Source organism: Aplidium turbinatum, chromosome 5 (genome assembly GCF_918807975.1).
Source record: "Aplidium turbinatum chromosome 5, kaAplTurb1.1, whole genome shotgun sequence".
Classification (NCBI taxonomy): domain Eukaryota; kingdom Metazoa; phylum Chordata; class Ascidiacea; order Aplousobranchia; family Polyclinidae; genus Aplidium; species Aplidium turbinatum.
The window spans coordinates 25,697,110-25,710,970 of NC_137476.1; the positions used below are offsets into that span (position 1 = coordinate 25,697,110).

General features: G+C 36.3%; 1 protein-coding gene across 1 annotated transcript; it reads right to left on the bottom strand.

Moving 5' to 3' along the window:
• Nucleotides 1-2,724: 2,724 nt before the first annotated feature.
• On the bottom strand, nt 2,725-12,659 carry LOC145770368 (phagosome assembly factor 1-like). The gene is made up of 12 exons (XM_082581994.1): nt 12,556-12,659; nt 11,150-11,217; nt 9,914-10,089; nt 9,128-9,322; nt 8,558-8,655; nt 7,812-7,924; nt 7,302-7,372; nt 6,360-6,500; nt 5,405-5,487; nt 5,011-5,048; nt 4,238-4,410; nt 2,725-2,965 (listed from the first exon to the last, which is right to left on the bottom strand). The coding sequence occupies exons 1-12, from the start codon at nt 12,624-12,626 to the stop codon at nt 2,903-2,905; spliced, it is 1,290 nt and encodes a 429-aa protein (XP_082438120.1). The 5' UTR covers nt 12,627-12,659; the 3' UTR covers nt 2,725-2,902.
• Nucleotides 12,660-13,861: the final 1,202 nt, after the last annotated feature.

Sequence of the window (13,861 nt, forward strand, 5' to 3'; positions counted from 1 at the left end):
ACCGTTTTGGAGAGAATACAATAAACTCAAATTTTTCTTGATTCAGTTTTAACATATTACAGTATAGTACACCCAATTTGAAATATCAACCAAACATTTTTGATTTTTAATACAACATAATAAATCTTCATCAGTAACATGCAAATACAATTGTATATCATCAGCATATGAGTGGTGTTGTAAAACTCTATGTATGAAAGCCCATGTCGCTTCATGATGTCAAACAGAGGTTTGTAGAGGCAAAACCAGACAGGGCCGAGAACAGAACCCTGAGAAACTCCAGAAGAAAGGAATGTTGCAGAAGACATTGAGTTTTCAATTGCTACAGACTGAGTTTGGTCAAAAAGATAAGGAGAGAACCAGTCAAGTGCCATTCCGCCATTCCTGTAATGTCAAAATCTGATTTGAGACGATTTATAAGAAGTTTGGGAGCTGGTATACAAGTCCCCACCCCTTGGCAACTCATGACAAAGAGGAATTGACCAAAACATGTGGATTGAAGTGTGTGAACAGTAAAGCAAAGGTAAAGTAGTTTCACCCTATAGTATATGTTTGGTCGAGTCCTGTCTTTGTCATGAGTTACCAAGGGGGGGGGGGGGGGGGGACTTGTATACCAGCTCCGAAGTTTGTGATCAATGGTAGCCTATCCAAAGCAGCTGAATGATCAAGAGAAAGTAGAACAATGCTATGATTACAGTCAAGTACAGTAGCAATATCATTATGGATTCTTAGTAAAGCTGTTTCTGTGGAGTGATGTTGACAATAAGCAGATTGATTGATATCAAATAAATTTTGCCCGTATAAGTCCAAATGAAACTTCCAGCATAAAACTATGAGATATAGCATTTACTAAAAATTGTATATTTAGTGGTACAAAACTTCAAAAATTGCAACTAACCTCAACTGGAATGCATTGATCGTTGCACCACTCATAGTAGTCATCATGCGAATGAAGCAATTTCAGAGAAATTAAAAACAGTTAATACAGCAGGCATGAACTCTCACAGAAGTAAAATTACAGCGTTGTAAGGATGACTGATGAGTGTTAGATGGTATGTAGCAATAAAAATTAGCTTAAGAATGGCTCTGAACATATAATGAAAAGGTGCTTAGAAACCTAACAAGAAAAAAAAAAACTAAAACCTATATAAATCTTAGTGTAGCTACCACTTTGCAAGAAACTTCTTTGCAATAATGGATCGCTACCTCATCATGACCTCTGAGTGGCAACTCAAATTTCTCACACAGTTTGATGCAGTTGATAATTTTTGATAAAATTTGCCGATTTTCTTTTACTTTCTCATTGTGGCGAGCAATTGATTATCTGTATTCAGAATCAAGCTGGGAAGCAATATTAGCTGTATCTAAAAGAGGTAAATTTACCATGTTGTTCAAATGAAGTTGTGATTTATATATCATGTCTTGCAATGTTTCGATTGATATGATTTAAATCTTTAATTCTAGACTTTGTCCATGATGCATCACCACCAAACAGTAAGCATGAAAAGCAAAATAATGCATTTTTTGCACTGCAGCCACAAGTTAGTTTTGTATAAATGTTGATTAAAATGCCGGGTATAACCTTTAGCCTACTACTGCTGGATGGTGCTCTTTGTGAAATTTCAAGAGGAGGCGTTGGCCTACCTTCAAGTTTAATATTGATCTTTTCTTGTAATGATAACCTATTGAAAGTTGTACTTTGCAAATATTGAACAGAGTTGTCTATGATCAGATCAAAAAAGCTTTAACATTCAGTATAATGATGATAGCACAATTTGAAACAATAATCTTACATAAGCTATGTGTAGGTAAAATGAAACATAGTCAGGCAGTGTAGCCAATTTAGCAGCTTAGTTAATACAATATGAGTTGCCGGTACCGGTAGGCTACTTATTTGTTTTACCTGTCTACAGTCACAGGCTACACAATTAACAATTCAAAAGGGATAAGACAGTAGGAACTAGGAATGTATCAATACTCAGGCTATAATACTTCAGACTGATTCAACATCCCACAGGTTAGTCTTAAGTGCCCTACCTGCCTATTGCTTTTGTAATCATGTATGCTAAAAATTGCTCACTGTAGACTGGTATAACAAAGTCCTCATATGCCATAAGGCAAATTTAGCCAATAAACAGCTAATTATAGGCTAAGTTATGTCAAATAATAAATATAGTCTATCGTCAATGACCGGTAAGCTGTCTAACGAACCCAGCAGTGTATGTGCTGACCTGAGCAACATTGGAACACAGTCAAACTGTTGGGAGCACAGCTCCCAGAGGCTATGCTTTTGCCTGCGTTTGTGTTCGCGTCATTGGGGTTTTCCCAAATCGTCATAATAGAAAGAACACCCTTCGTGGAGCTACTTGGTTGCTCAGCTCCACAGAGTTTCCATTCAATTTTTTAAAAAGAATGCTAAAGAGTGAATAATATGCAAGAACAGCGAAGGTAAGTTGAATCATCACGAGGACGTCGAGGAAAATTTTTGTAAGGGTATTTTCAACAAGTTCTATTTTGATGTCAGATCGCAGAGGGAGCTGCAGCTCCACAGCTCCCTTTAACGAGCCGCCACTGCTACAGCAGTACAGCTATAATGATCATAATTAAATTTCGTTTCTTTCTAGTTTGAAAAATAAACAAAAATTCCTTGGCTATCTTGATTTCAAATCATAGACCTACCCTACTGCACGTATAAGCTAGGCGTGAGGTTTCAAGTGATTCGGCTCTTGAATATTACTATATTTCATCACCGGTAAGAGATTGCACTTTAAAAATAAAAACTTCGACATGGCCCAGGCCAATTGTAGTCACTACAACATGTACGTTACAAGCAAGTAAATAAACTCAATACAAAATAGCAAAAGTACGACACACGGCAAATCGGAAAGTTAAGAAAAACACATCATCCGCTTCCGTCAGTGGGTTGGTACAACGTCACAGCTGCAATGTAGTTGTTTTTCATGACCTGGAAAAATTGTTGAACATGAAACACATTGTAGCCTATCGGCATAAGCAATGAAAGTGAATGACGAACGGGTGATAGCTTAAGTTTATACAGAAAATCTTTTTAAGGATGCGTAATATTACGTTACACAAACTGAGTAAACAGACACACCATCCACAAGTCATGGCAATTTAAGGTTAGATTTAAAAGTTATTTAGTGTCTACTGTCTAGCATGAATAGATTATCTAGATTTTGGGATATCCTATCATTTTACATTATCAGTATCGTCGGCTGCTTAGCAGAGTTGTGAGAGCCCTGGTAAGCACTTAAAAAAACGCCGGTTTGACACCGTCTAAGACAGGGGTCACCAAACTTTTTTCTCTGAGGGCCGGATTGCTGCGAGATTAAAAGCTGCGGGCCGGATGCAAATTGCGAAAAGGTATACAACTATTTAGAATCTCCATTGACTAGAATTGAGCACAATAAACAACAAAGTCAGCGGTGGAATAGCAAAGTTGTGATGAAAATCGAAAGGTTGCTGATAAAGTTATCCCCTGCTGTGATACACTACAGGGCATCGTGCTCTTGAAAAAAACATTACATCTTTCCAAATTTGGCCTAGGCTGTCCCCATTTGTGGTGGCCTAATGATAAAAACAGAGCACCAACATGTAGGCTGCCTGGTGGGAAAATGTACAAATTCAACATACAACAAAGAACTATAAGAACGAACAATTTTAACAAAGAAGTGTCTATTACACAAAAAGGCAAAGCCAAAGACGATTGCTAATGCCAAGGGAAGCACATGTACAGAACTGTAGTGCAGTTGTAATTTCCGCAGCACGTGGCGGGTCTGATGAAATCAGCTCGCGGGCCGGTTCTGGCCCGCGGGCCGTAGATTGGTGACCCCTGGTCTAAGAGCATGTGGGTCAGTGGCTGTGTCTTTGGCAAGGCACTGAGCCGGCATGCCTTAAGATGAACACAAAAATTAACTGCCTTGCCTTCCCATCCATTTAATTGAAATCTATAACCACCAAGCGTAAAGTTGGATACGATTAAAAATCACACCCAGACCAAAAATCTCACGCAATCCGACGCTCATAATCGCCATCTCAAGATGATAGCAGCATTTAGGTACGGTACTCAAACTAGATATATACAAACGAAAGTTTTAAAAAACAAAAGCAAGAACTACTAAAAATAGGCGGCTTGCAGCTGAAGTTATTAAAACCGAATAAAATACACTGTTCGGTCAAAAAATTATCAGTTACTTGTACGCGCATTACAACTTGCCTCAAAAATCATATTCTGTATTCCATAGCACAAGGTTGAACCGAAGGGGTTTGTGTTGTTTGTGGATGAGGATCGATTCAGTATCACTGGTTCTCCGACCCCTTGTTGACCACCCAACTTTTCAATAACACTGTCCCAAGTCGTAGTCGGTACAACTACAAAAGCACCCTTTTCTAGAAAAAAAATGGTTAGCTTATGTTAAATGTTCATTGGTCAACGCCTCTTGGTGAAAAGAAATGGCTCTATGACTACTTCCATGCAGAAGTTAATTCAGGTGCCGAAACCAATTTCCGTGTTCGATATCATCCCATAATATCAATCAATATAGCTATCAAAAGAAGCAAAGTTGTCCCGTGCTTGGTAAGCGTAGTGAAACCAAATGTAGCACTAATCTTTTGTTTCTAAAAGTTAAATGAATTGAAAAAATTAAATTCAATTCCCGCTGTGTCCACTTGTTCTAGAATCTAGACCTTTGTTCTGGGCCTAAAAAGAAACAAAAAAAACTGCTGATACTTTCATTCTTTTTTGATTGACTGGGTCTGGTGTCCAACTCAGGCCTGCCACAGTAAAGGCGAACGCTCTAACCTATAAGCTACTGCGTTGGTAAATATAATAAATGGATGAAATGAAAAACTGCCACAGAATGAAATCTACGCAGGGCTGCAGGTTATCAAATAATAGCGGACAAAACAAAATCTTTATCTCAATTCCTTAACACAGCATTTTCATTTCATAGGAAAGAAAGGGAACACATGAAAAAATTGTCATCTCACCTCCTTGCAAATCTATCTTGAACTGGCACCGATGATATCTATAGGAACAACCAAAGTTACAATAAATCAATGAAATCCCATAAAAATAATTTACCCTTCAATCGAACTTTTCTTAAAGTTACGAATAACAATCTTCATACCACTACCTTGATTTAAAAATGTCAAAATTCAAGCTCAAAAACGGTCAATAAACGCCATTAAAGCTAACATCATGCAGCATGTGAGTTGACAAGCTACGCTCAAACATCACGGCCATGATTTGAAACAAAACTTTTAACACTTTAATGAACAAACTGCCACTTTATTTTAAAAGGTAAAAACTGACCAGACATTTCCGTTTATCCGATTGGCAAATGTTTTTGTGTAGTACAGTAATTACAAAAAAAAATCTTACATGTTGAAGTTGTAGTGGCTTGGGTGGTTGGAGTGAAGAATAAATTTCTTGGCTCTGTGAGATTGACCATCAAAGAGTATATCCTGGAAGCAGATGGGAGGAGAGTAATGGGCATTGATTGTTCATAAGTAGAAAAAACAAGCAACGGCGTTCAACACAATGTAGTGAATTCAGTGGTGCAAATTCTTGATAAGTGTTAACATGATGTACAGTTGAAAAGGTTCGCAATTTTTTATATAATTATTTTAGTATACACGTTGTCGTTATATATTAAATGTCAAGTCGTAGCTTGGTTTTATCTGCTTTTGGTTTAACAAAGTTAGACCTTTGCCAAAATTGCTTAAAGTGGGCTAAACAACAACATAACCAGCAGCTCAATCAAAAGAACAGATTCTTCAAATGATTGAAGAATTTGTCGTTTACTTCTTGGAAGCTCCGTAGAACCAAGAAAAAAAAACAACACTTAGCAAAAATATACTCCCCGATGCTTCAATAAACATAGCTAAGCTGTAAACAAACTTTCAAAAATACTATTATAAACGCTTTTGCCAAGTGTATCTTCTTTTAGCAAAACTGACTTCGCGGGGTGAAAGCAGAAGGGAATTGTGTCACATGCATTATGCAAGTTAAAAAAAAGATTCACAGTTGAAAAAATAGATGATAATGCAGAAACAACAAATTCATTTACAGCAATATAATTATGCAAAAGGTCGGGAGATAAAGTTCATGTAACCTTTCTCAATACATAAATAAAGTATACAACCATAGTGCGTAGAAACAGCTAAACCGATCCCTATCTAAAGACGAGTTAAAAAACATTACAGGCTTTTGCAAAATTTCAATGCTCCATACATAGCTAATAAACGAACAGTAAGTAATTACTGCATAAAAGTTGAAACAAGTAAAAGGTTACTGAACAAAAAAAAAGCACAATAGAAAGTTCATTTGATCATACCATTCCCAGAGTGAAATAGTTGTAAAAGTAATCGGAGTGATGCGAGGGAGAGAGCTTGTGAGGGCCAGCAGAGTGAATCCGCATCTTGTCCTCAAGTTTGTAGAAGGTCTTGCAAGGACTCCCTATCTTTGTCATCACATCCTGTCGAAATAAATAAAGATGCCATGATTTGAGGTTTACAGTAGTTTATCTAAAAAATGACACAAGAATCGACCCACTGACGCATGGTAGACGTATTGTACTTTGAGCATACCATCTTGCCTTGTACAGATAATCTTTTTGCCAATGTTTAATTCCCATCACACTTTTTTCACTGGGCAATCCCTGTGATGCAAAAGTTATGCAACATACATTTGAAACAAAAACACAAACTATGTACGGTACAAATAAAAAATACTACATGATCAACACAGTTTATTTTGTGTCTGTTCACTGTTCATAGATTGTATTGTCTTGGTTTTAAAAAAAATGGATAACTTTTGCCCAGAACAAATGTCTAGTGAAAACAACAATGGTGATGGGAATTCAACACTGATAAACAAAAATATCTGATCGAAATACAATAGAATTTGCATCAAATGGTCTCGCTATAAAATGTCCCTGCGACAGGTCCATCGCGACAGAATGTCCTGATCCCATGTACCGGTACGTACACGTCGTGTCAGATGACCTCTTCAAAATCGCAAAACATTTAAGTTTCGTCAGTCCCCAGTTTCGCCAATGATTTTCCTGGCTGAGTCACTGTGCAACCGTTTCTACGTGTGCATCTGCTCTACATCTCGCAACGTTGAAGTAATGTAAAAAAAATATTACTGGGTAGGCACTACTCAGTGAATACTGCTCAATACAAAAACAACTACCCAAACACGTAACTAATTCTATCATGATCTACTGATCTAGTCGCTATCACTGTTTGGGACAAATATGACGTCGGCCACTAACTTGAGTGCTGTCGCCGAAGCGGACTTGTCGTATCAAGGTCTGCAACTGCTGTTCCCCAGCTTGTTTTCCTCCTAAAAAGATTTAAACCGAATATCATCATTAATTGATCTTGTATAATGCACCACTGCATTCACTAACAAGAACTAGCACCAAGAGAGACTATCAAGAAAAAGAATTAATTAAGAATAATTAAAATGAGACGATTAGAGCACAGGTCACAAAATCCATGTTTGCAGAGGTAATAGACTACTGACTGGTAAGTCAATACAGAATTAGGTAAGGAAGCATAGTTGCTAACCCTTAAAGCAGGGATGACACTGATTGACCACAGTCATCGCCTCAACACATTGGTATGAGACTTAGTAAACAATATCTAAACCTACTGGGCTGAAACAGTGCATGATTTTAAACAGACGGTTGTCGATACATTGCACAAAATGTCTAAACTGCTGGTAATTTATTCATATTGGGCAATTCTATGAATAAATATACACGATTATCAGATATTACCTGCAAAAACTAATCTCAGTTGAACAGCTACAACCATCTTTTCGCACAGCAATAAGTCCGTGCACTCTGAATATATGTTTCCATGGTAACATGACATGGGCATTGGCGGAGCACTGTAACAAAAATCAACTTCTAAAATCAACAGAGGTGCATTTTGAGCTACAGTTGACGGTTGATTTGTAAAAGATATGTTACGCGTTTTTTTTTTAAAGTGGTTGAATTTTAATTAGATCTCACATAAAAAGAGTGAAATACACTTTAACCCATATATACAATACCATAAATAAAGCATGTGTATAGCATGAGAAGAATATTTCGAAGAATGTCCAAGCAAGAGAAAGCAGAGCTAAGTAGGAAGACAATTTTTGAAGACTGTTGAAATAGTTTTTGCATGCTCATGAGGAGTATCTAAGGTGCTGTGCACACTGCATGGTATGTTTCACGATTTCATGGAGCTTTTTTCAAGGTGTGCAGCGTCACTGAAGCAAATCCTTTCATGAAACCTTTGATACAGAAACTATTCTTGTTGCTTGCTATTTTTGTACATTCAGTCTTGGGACCACAAACAAACAGAAAGTAAACTTTATTGAAGTAAACGCACGGTAGGTTAAAATTGCAATACTCTCTTTTTTCAATTAAATTTATCATGCTGAAATCATAAAAGTTGATATTGTGTACAGTAGAGTGTAACACCTTCAATAAATGGTAAAGTAAAACTTTACACATCAAAGCATCTTGCCCAATACCTTGTATCACTGAGGCTACTTCCAGAGTAAATACACATTTTCGCCACTGCGATTGACTGAGCATTGGGCAGGTTCCGTAGAGCGTTGTTGCTAGAAGTCTAACAGATAAAAATGTATCTGATATGCAAAATGCAAAAATAACCAGAAAACCAGTAGCCTACATCAATAAACCTATTGAAAATGAATACTGAAAAGCTTGGGTGTTCAACTGTTCATCCTATTGAAAATATAGGTTTTGCATGCTGCTATATTCAGCTGTTATTTTTTCATTGTGCAGCACAAACTGTGAAAGTAAAGATACAACTGCGACCATTACCAACAACTTTATTACATAACCATGCCACCACAGGTGGTTTTAAATGCAGTTAAATGTGATTAGCTTACCTGTCAGGCAAGAAAAATGTTAAAAAAATATAAATTTACAACTTTTACAAGTAAATTAGAAACTTGTGATAAGAATTGAATAAGTTAAACAAAAAAAAAAATTTTCAAATTATTTATGATTTAACAAATCACTGAAACTTTATATTGCTGTATAGAGCATTAACACGAAAATTAATCGTAGCTTACTTTATACTGGTGATCAAAAGGAAAAATGAAACTGATTCCCCGAAAGGACAAAAGAAATATATGATGCTTTTCATCGTATTGTGGAGCATGCGTTGCACCAAATGAGGTGTCAATTTGAGTGATTGTTGGTGACACGTCTGGAGAACTAAAGGGGGTTCCACAATACTTCAACTTCATTTTTGTCAAATCATAGACCTATTAACATATCATTAACTTAATTGGATCAGATAAAACATTCCTTCCGAACAAGCCAGTGAAAATCACTCAATATTTTTTTCTGAATAACACACATTGAAACATTAAATTGTCTTTGGTTGTGGTACGGTAAGTAATTTGGACGCTAGCTAGTAACTGGAAGGCATATATATATGTACTCTTGTAGTTATGTACATTGCACAGTGTACAACTGTACTTGTACACCTATACGATAGCTACAGGAATGTGGTTTCTTTATTGTGTCACTCTTACTTCAGTCATTAACATTCAATCAAACTGGGATGAATCTCAACAAACAAAGTTATAATTACCAGAATTGTATGAATGTATGAAACCAACACAAGGGTATTACAATAGTTTAATATTTCACTTTATTGGAAATGAAGCCCGAAGAAGAAGATGTTGCCAAACCAATAATTCAAATAGGTTTAGAGTACAAAAAACTTCACAACTCAGAAGTCCATAAAAAGACTTCATGTGTAGCCAAGTGGTGAGAGCCTTCATAATATGATGTTAGAAAGGCCATCGATTCAGATATTATAATCCAGTGATGTTTCAATACTTCCTTACTTCAATCACTTTAAGACGTTGGTTTTCTGCATCAAATAAAAGCTTGATGCCATCATGTACCAAGTTTAAGGTCAGATCGCTGTCAAAAGGACACTTTTCATTATAGAGAACATCAACATCTTTCATAACTCGGCAATGTCTCTGGAGAATTTGTACTGCTTGAAATAATGGCATGCCTGAAAATACACACACATGATATAAATTTGTGAATCTGCAATACACTTAACTTTTTGTGTAATGAACCTATCTTAAACATTTGTAACATGCTCCATAAACTATTGATAAGCAACAGTAAGTACCCGACTCAAGATCAAGAGGTATTGATTCCACTCTCGGGATGTGTGCTTGAGCAACGCATTTCAAGGACTGCTTTCCATTTAGTGGTATCTAATGGGAATAATTCCCTGGCAACAACACTTCAACAACTGTCGAAAACTTTGCTCTGCCAATCTCAGTAACCAGCCCTACATTAAAAGTCTCTACAAGTATATAATCGAAACTACCAAAAATAACCTATCAAAGGCTTTGGCAGTCGGAGGATAAAGATTCAGAAACCAACCTTGTCTATTTAGTATCGATTCATATTTATGAGTTCATTTTACAACTTTGTTTGGCAATAATTTCAATATTTTTTTATTTCAAAGTTTTAAACATCTTATTTGAAATTTTATAAAAAAGACAGTTCATTCCAGCACATATATATATATATTATAAAACTTAAAATATTGTAAGCATTCTATCTGCCAAACCAAAAGGCATGAGATGACAAGATTAGACAATGAAGAAAAAAAAGATTGAGATAAAGCAATAAAATGATTACATATATAATAATTGTTAACTCTAGATGCATTAACTAACTCTGTAATTTTCACATATTTTTACTAAAGCATGCACAAAAAAGATCAAGGCTAGTTGTTGTAACATAGCTTAATATTTAAATTTTAAACCCAATCGAAAATGAAATTATCTGTGTTACTAATTTTAAAACTATGAAAACATTATATATATACCACTTAGACATTGTCACTGAACATTTCAAAATCAGCTTTTGGTAGTAAATTAGTGATTGTTAAAATGTTAAGTAAGATAAATCTAGCATGTTTTAAGTAGCTTAGTCCTAAAACACATATTTTTATTCTTTTTTGTTGTCTCTCTCACAGAATAAACAGATATGGGCAGCTTAAAAGCTACTACACCAACAATTTGCATGTTGTTTGTTCCATAAAGTTAACTTACCAAGTGCGAATTCCCACTGTTCATTTCCCAAAGATCGTTCTGGTACAACTTCTAAGTCTAACATTTTGCTGAAAAAATACGGTAGGTAACTACACAATTCATAAAAAAGAGTTTTGAATTATGTAACTTTTACTGTGTGTGTGCAACATGTGCTTGAGAGGTTGCTGTTTTTGTTTTCACTTGTTGACTTATAGCCTACCGTATGATATAAAGTTTGTCTTTATTACCGTAGTTTTTTTAATGTATATACATAATCGAAAGATGAATAGACATTTTGCTTTGCAACATCTCATATGTTATTATAAGTTAGCTTGAATTGTTTGTGGATCCTATCCTTGTCTTGCATCATGGACTAATTTGACAGATGTTTGCAGGTACCGTATGTGGTACAACCCCTATTTTTCTTGAAACTCAGACAGCCTCGTCTATCCGCCCGTTAGATCAGTGGTTACACGTCTGGTTCAAGATCATGCGGTGCAAGTTCGACTCTCGGGGTGTGCGCTTGAGCAGCGTGTTTCAGGACTGCTCTTCATTCAGCGGCACTGAGACAAAGGAATAATTCCTCGGCAACAACACTTCAACAATCGGAAAAACTTCCCTCTACCAATCTCGATAACCGGCCCTGCATCAAGAGCCTCTAAAAGTATGCAAAACTACCAGGAACAACCAATCAAGGCCTTTTCAGTCCGAGGATATATAAAGATTCAAAAAATCAAACCAACCAGCCTCACAAAATGTGACTAGGCTAGTATTTGAAATAAAATAACACCAGTAAAAAGAGTTATAAACAACTGTGCCACACAGAATATAAACGCAAAATCCATCGCACTCTAAAGAATTGCAATGTTAAACATAAAGATTAGGTATTATACAATAAAAGTTAGGCCAATCTACAGTAACAACGCCTATTCAAGGCTGTATTCTAGTTCCAGCTGAGAAGTTGAGGTACCTTTGTTTACAAAATCAGTCAAGCGACATGTCACGTGATTTTGAAACTTCACTTCTGATTTGCACAAGGTCTCGACCCTTTCACAAACAGGGCTTTTGACTTTTTCATAGTTGCCTAGCAAACAAAAACAGCGGGCCTTGCAATGGGTCTTCAAAAACATTGCTGGTAACTGGCCTTCTGAAAATGATTTGTTTGAACTAAAAAAAATCTTTTGAGACTTAATCTTGGCTCTTTTCTACCCTTGTTGTAAGATAGGCCTATAAGCCTTCTTAAGAATCAACGAAGAAAAGTCTTTAATATTTTGGCTTGATGTGCTTCTGTACGAATCACTAGAACCACGTCCTTTATTTTTTATATTCACAGCGGAAAATCATAATATCTCCGTGGGAAAGTTGTAATAAAAAATACCCGAATTCTTTCGTCTGTAGGCTATGCGATGACACCAAGCGAAACGCACTTCTGAAGCAGCCTCTTCACGAATTGTATTTCAAGACACAGGACAGCTACACGGACTGTTCCCTTCAGCATGTCCTTTCGCCTGGGTTGTGCGGACCAGTAATAGACGAGAGGCTTTGTTTTGCGCATCAGTCAGTGAAAGGTTGTACCTCTCCATAGTCCTTGAGCCCTTAAATGAATATTCCCCACAAAATTAAAAACTTTCGGGTCACACTCGGCGGCCAAGAGGTCGAAGTAGCTTTCTCAGTTGCCTACTTTGTTACAAAACTTGTTTTCTAAAATGTAGGCTAATGCTATTTAGGTGTTTTTTTAAAAAAAATTGCTTTTCTTTTAGTTTTAAACATTGGTGGACAATGAATCACTATCCTCTAAAAATGAGCTTTCTATAGATTTTAGTTTTGTTAATAATTATGGACTTTCTGAGGTAGGCTAGCTTGTTTGAGGCAAAACGGACAATGGATGATTGGGGCAAAACGGACATATTGATATCACTTGTAAAACCAGAGGTAAAACAGCCTAATAGGCTACAAGCAATTGTTTTTTGACACGGAAATTGTTTTCCAGTGGATAGCTTGTTTGTTTTGAAGAACTGAAAGAGCAAAGATGCACTTGCTAGGCAGTGTTTGACAAACTGTTAGTTTGATTCTATTTGAATAAGACTACTGAAGAAGCTGACTTTATGTCGGCGAAAGCTTTTAAAATGACTTCACTGGTGGTCACCAAACCTGACTGTTTTTGTTCATGGATATTCATTCTAACAAGTTTACAAAAATTTGCTTGACCTTGACCCCATGCCCGGGGCAAAACGGACACCCACAATAAAAATCCTTTTTTGTAAATAACAAAAAGAAAAACACATTAAGCTTCATTCTCTGGGCAGTTGTTATTAAATGACATTTTAATTCAAAAAGTGCAATAGGCCCAGGATATCTAATTTGTTTGCTCAAATAGAGCACTTTGAAATTAGTAGGCTATATCCGTTTTCCCCTATTATAGCAGTGGACCGGTAAGACAGTTGTTTGGGCAGGGCAACTCTCTCATTTCGATCATTGTTTCTAAGGCCCTGGAAGCATGACAGATCACCTGCATATAGTTTCAATCTCTGGTAAAAGAGTTCTACTTTGCATAATCTCAACGTTAATTTTACTATCATTCATTGACTAGCACTACCATTTCCACTATAGCCTACGGTAGGCTACGTATATTGTTCGTAATTAAAAGCCGATTTATCTCTGTTGTGTAATAAAAACACGCGAAAAAATGTTCTAATGTCAGATATGGCATCTTCAACACTGACAAAAATCAAT

Coding starts and splice junctions, on each gene's coding strand:
- LOC145770368 (XM_082581994.1), bottom strand. CDS start 12,626: ATGCTGAAGGGAACAGTCCGTGTAGCTGTCCTGTGTCTTGAAATACAA. Junction 11,218..12,555: donor GTGAAGAGGCTGCTTCAGAA/GTGCGTTTCGCT, acceptor GTATTTTTTCAG/CAAAATGTTAGACTTAGAAG. Junction 7,925..8,557: donor AGTAGCCTCAGTGATACAAG/GTATTGGGCAAG, acceptor TTTTTGTTACAG/TGCTCCGCCAATGCCCATGT.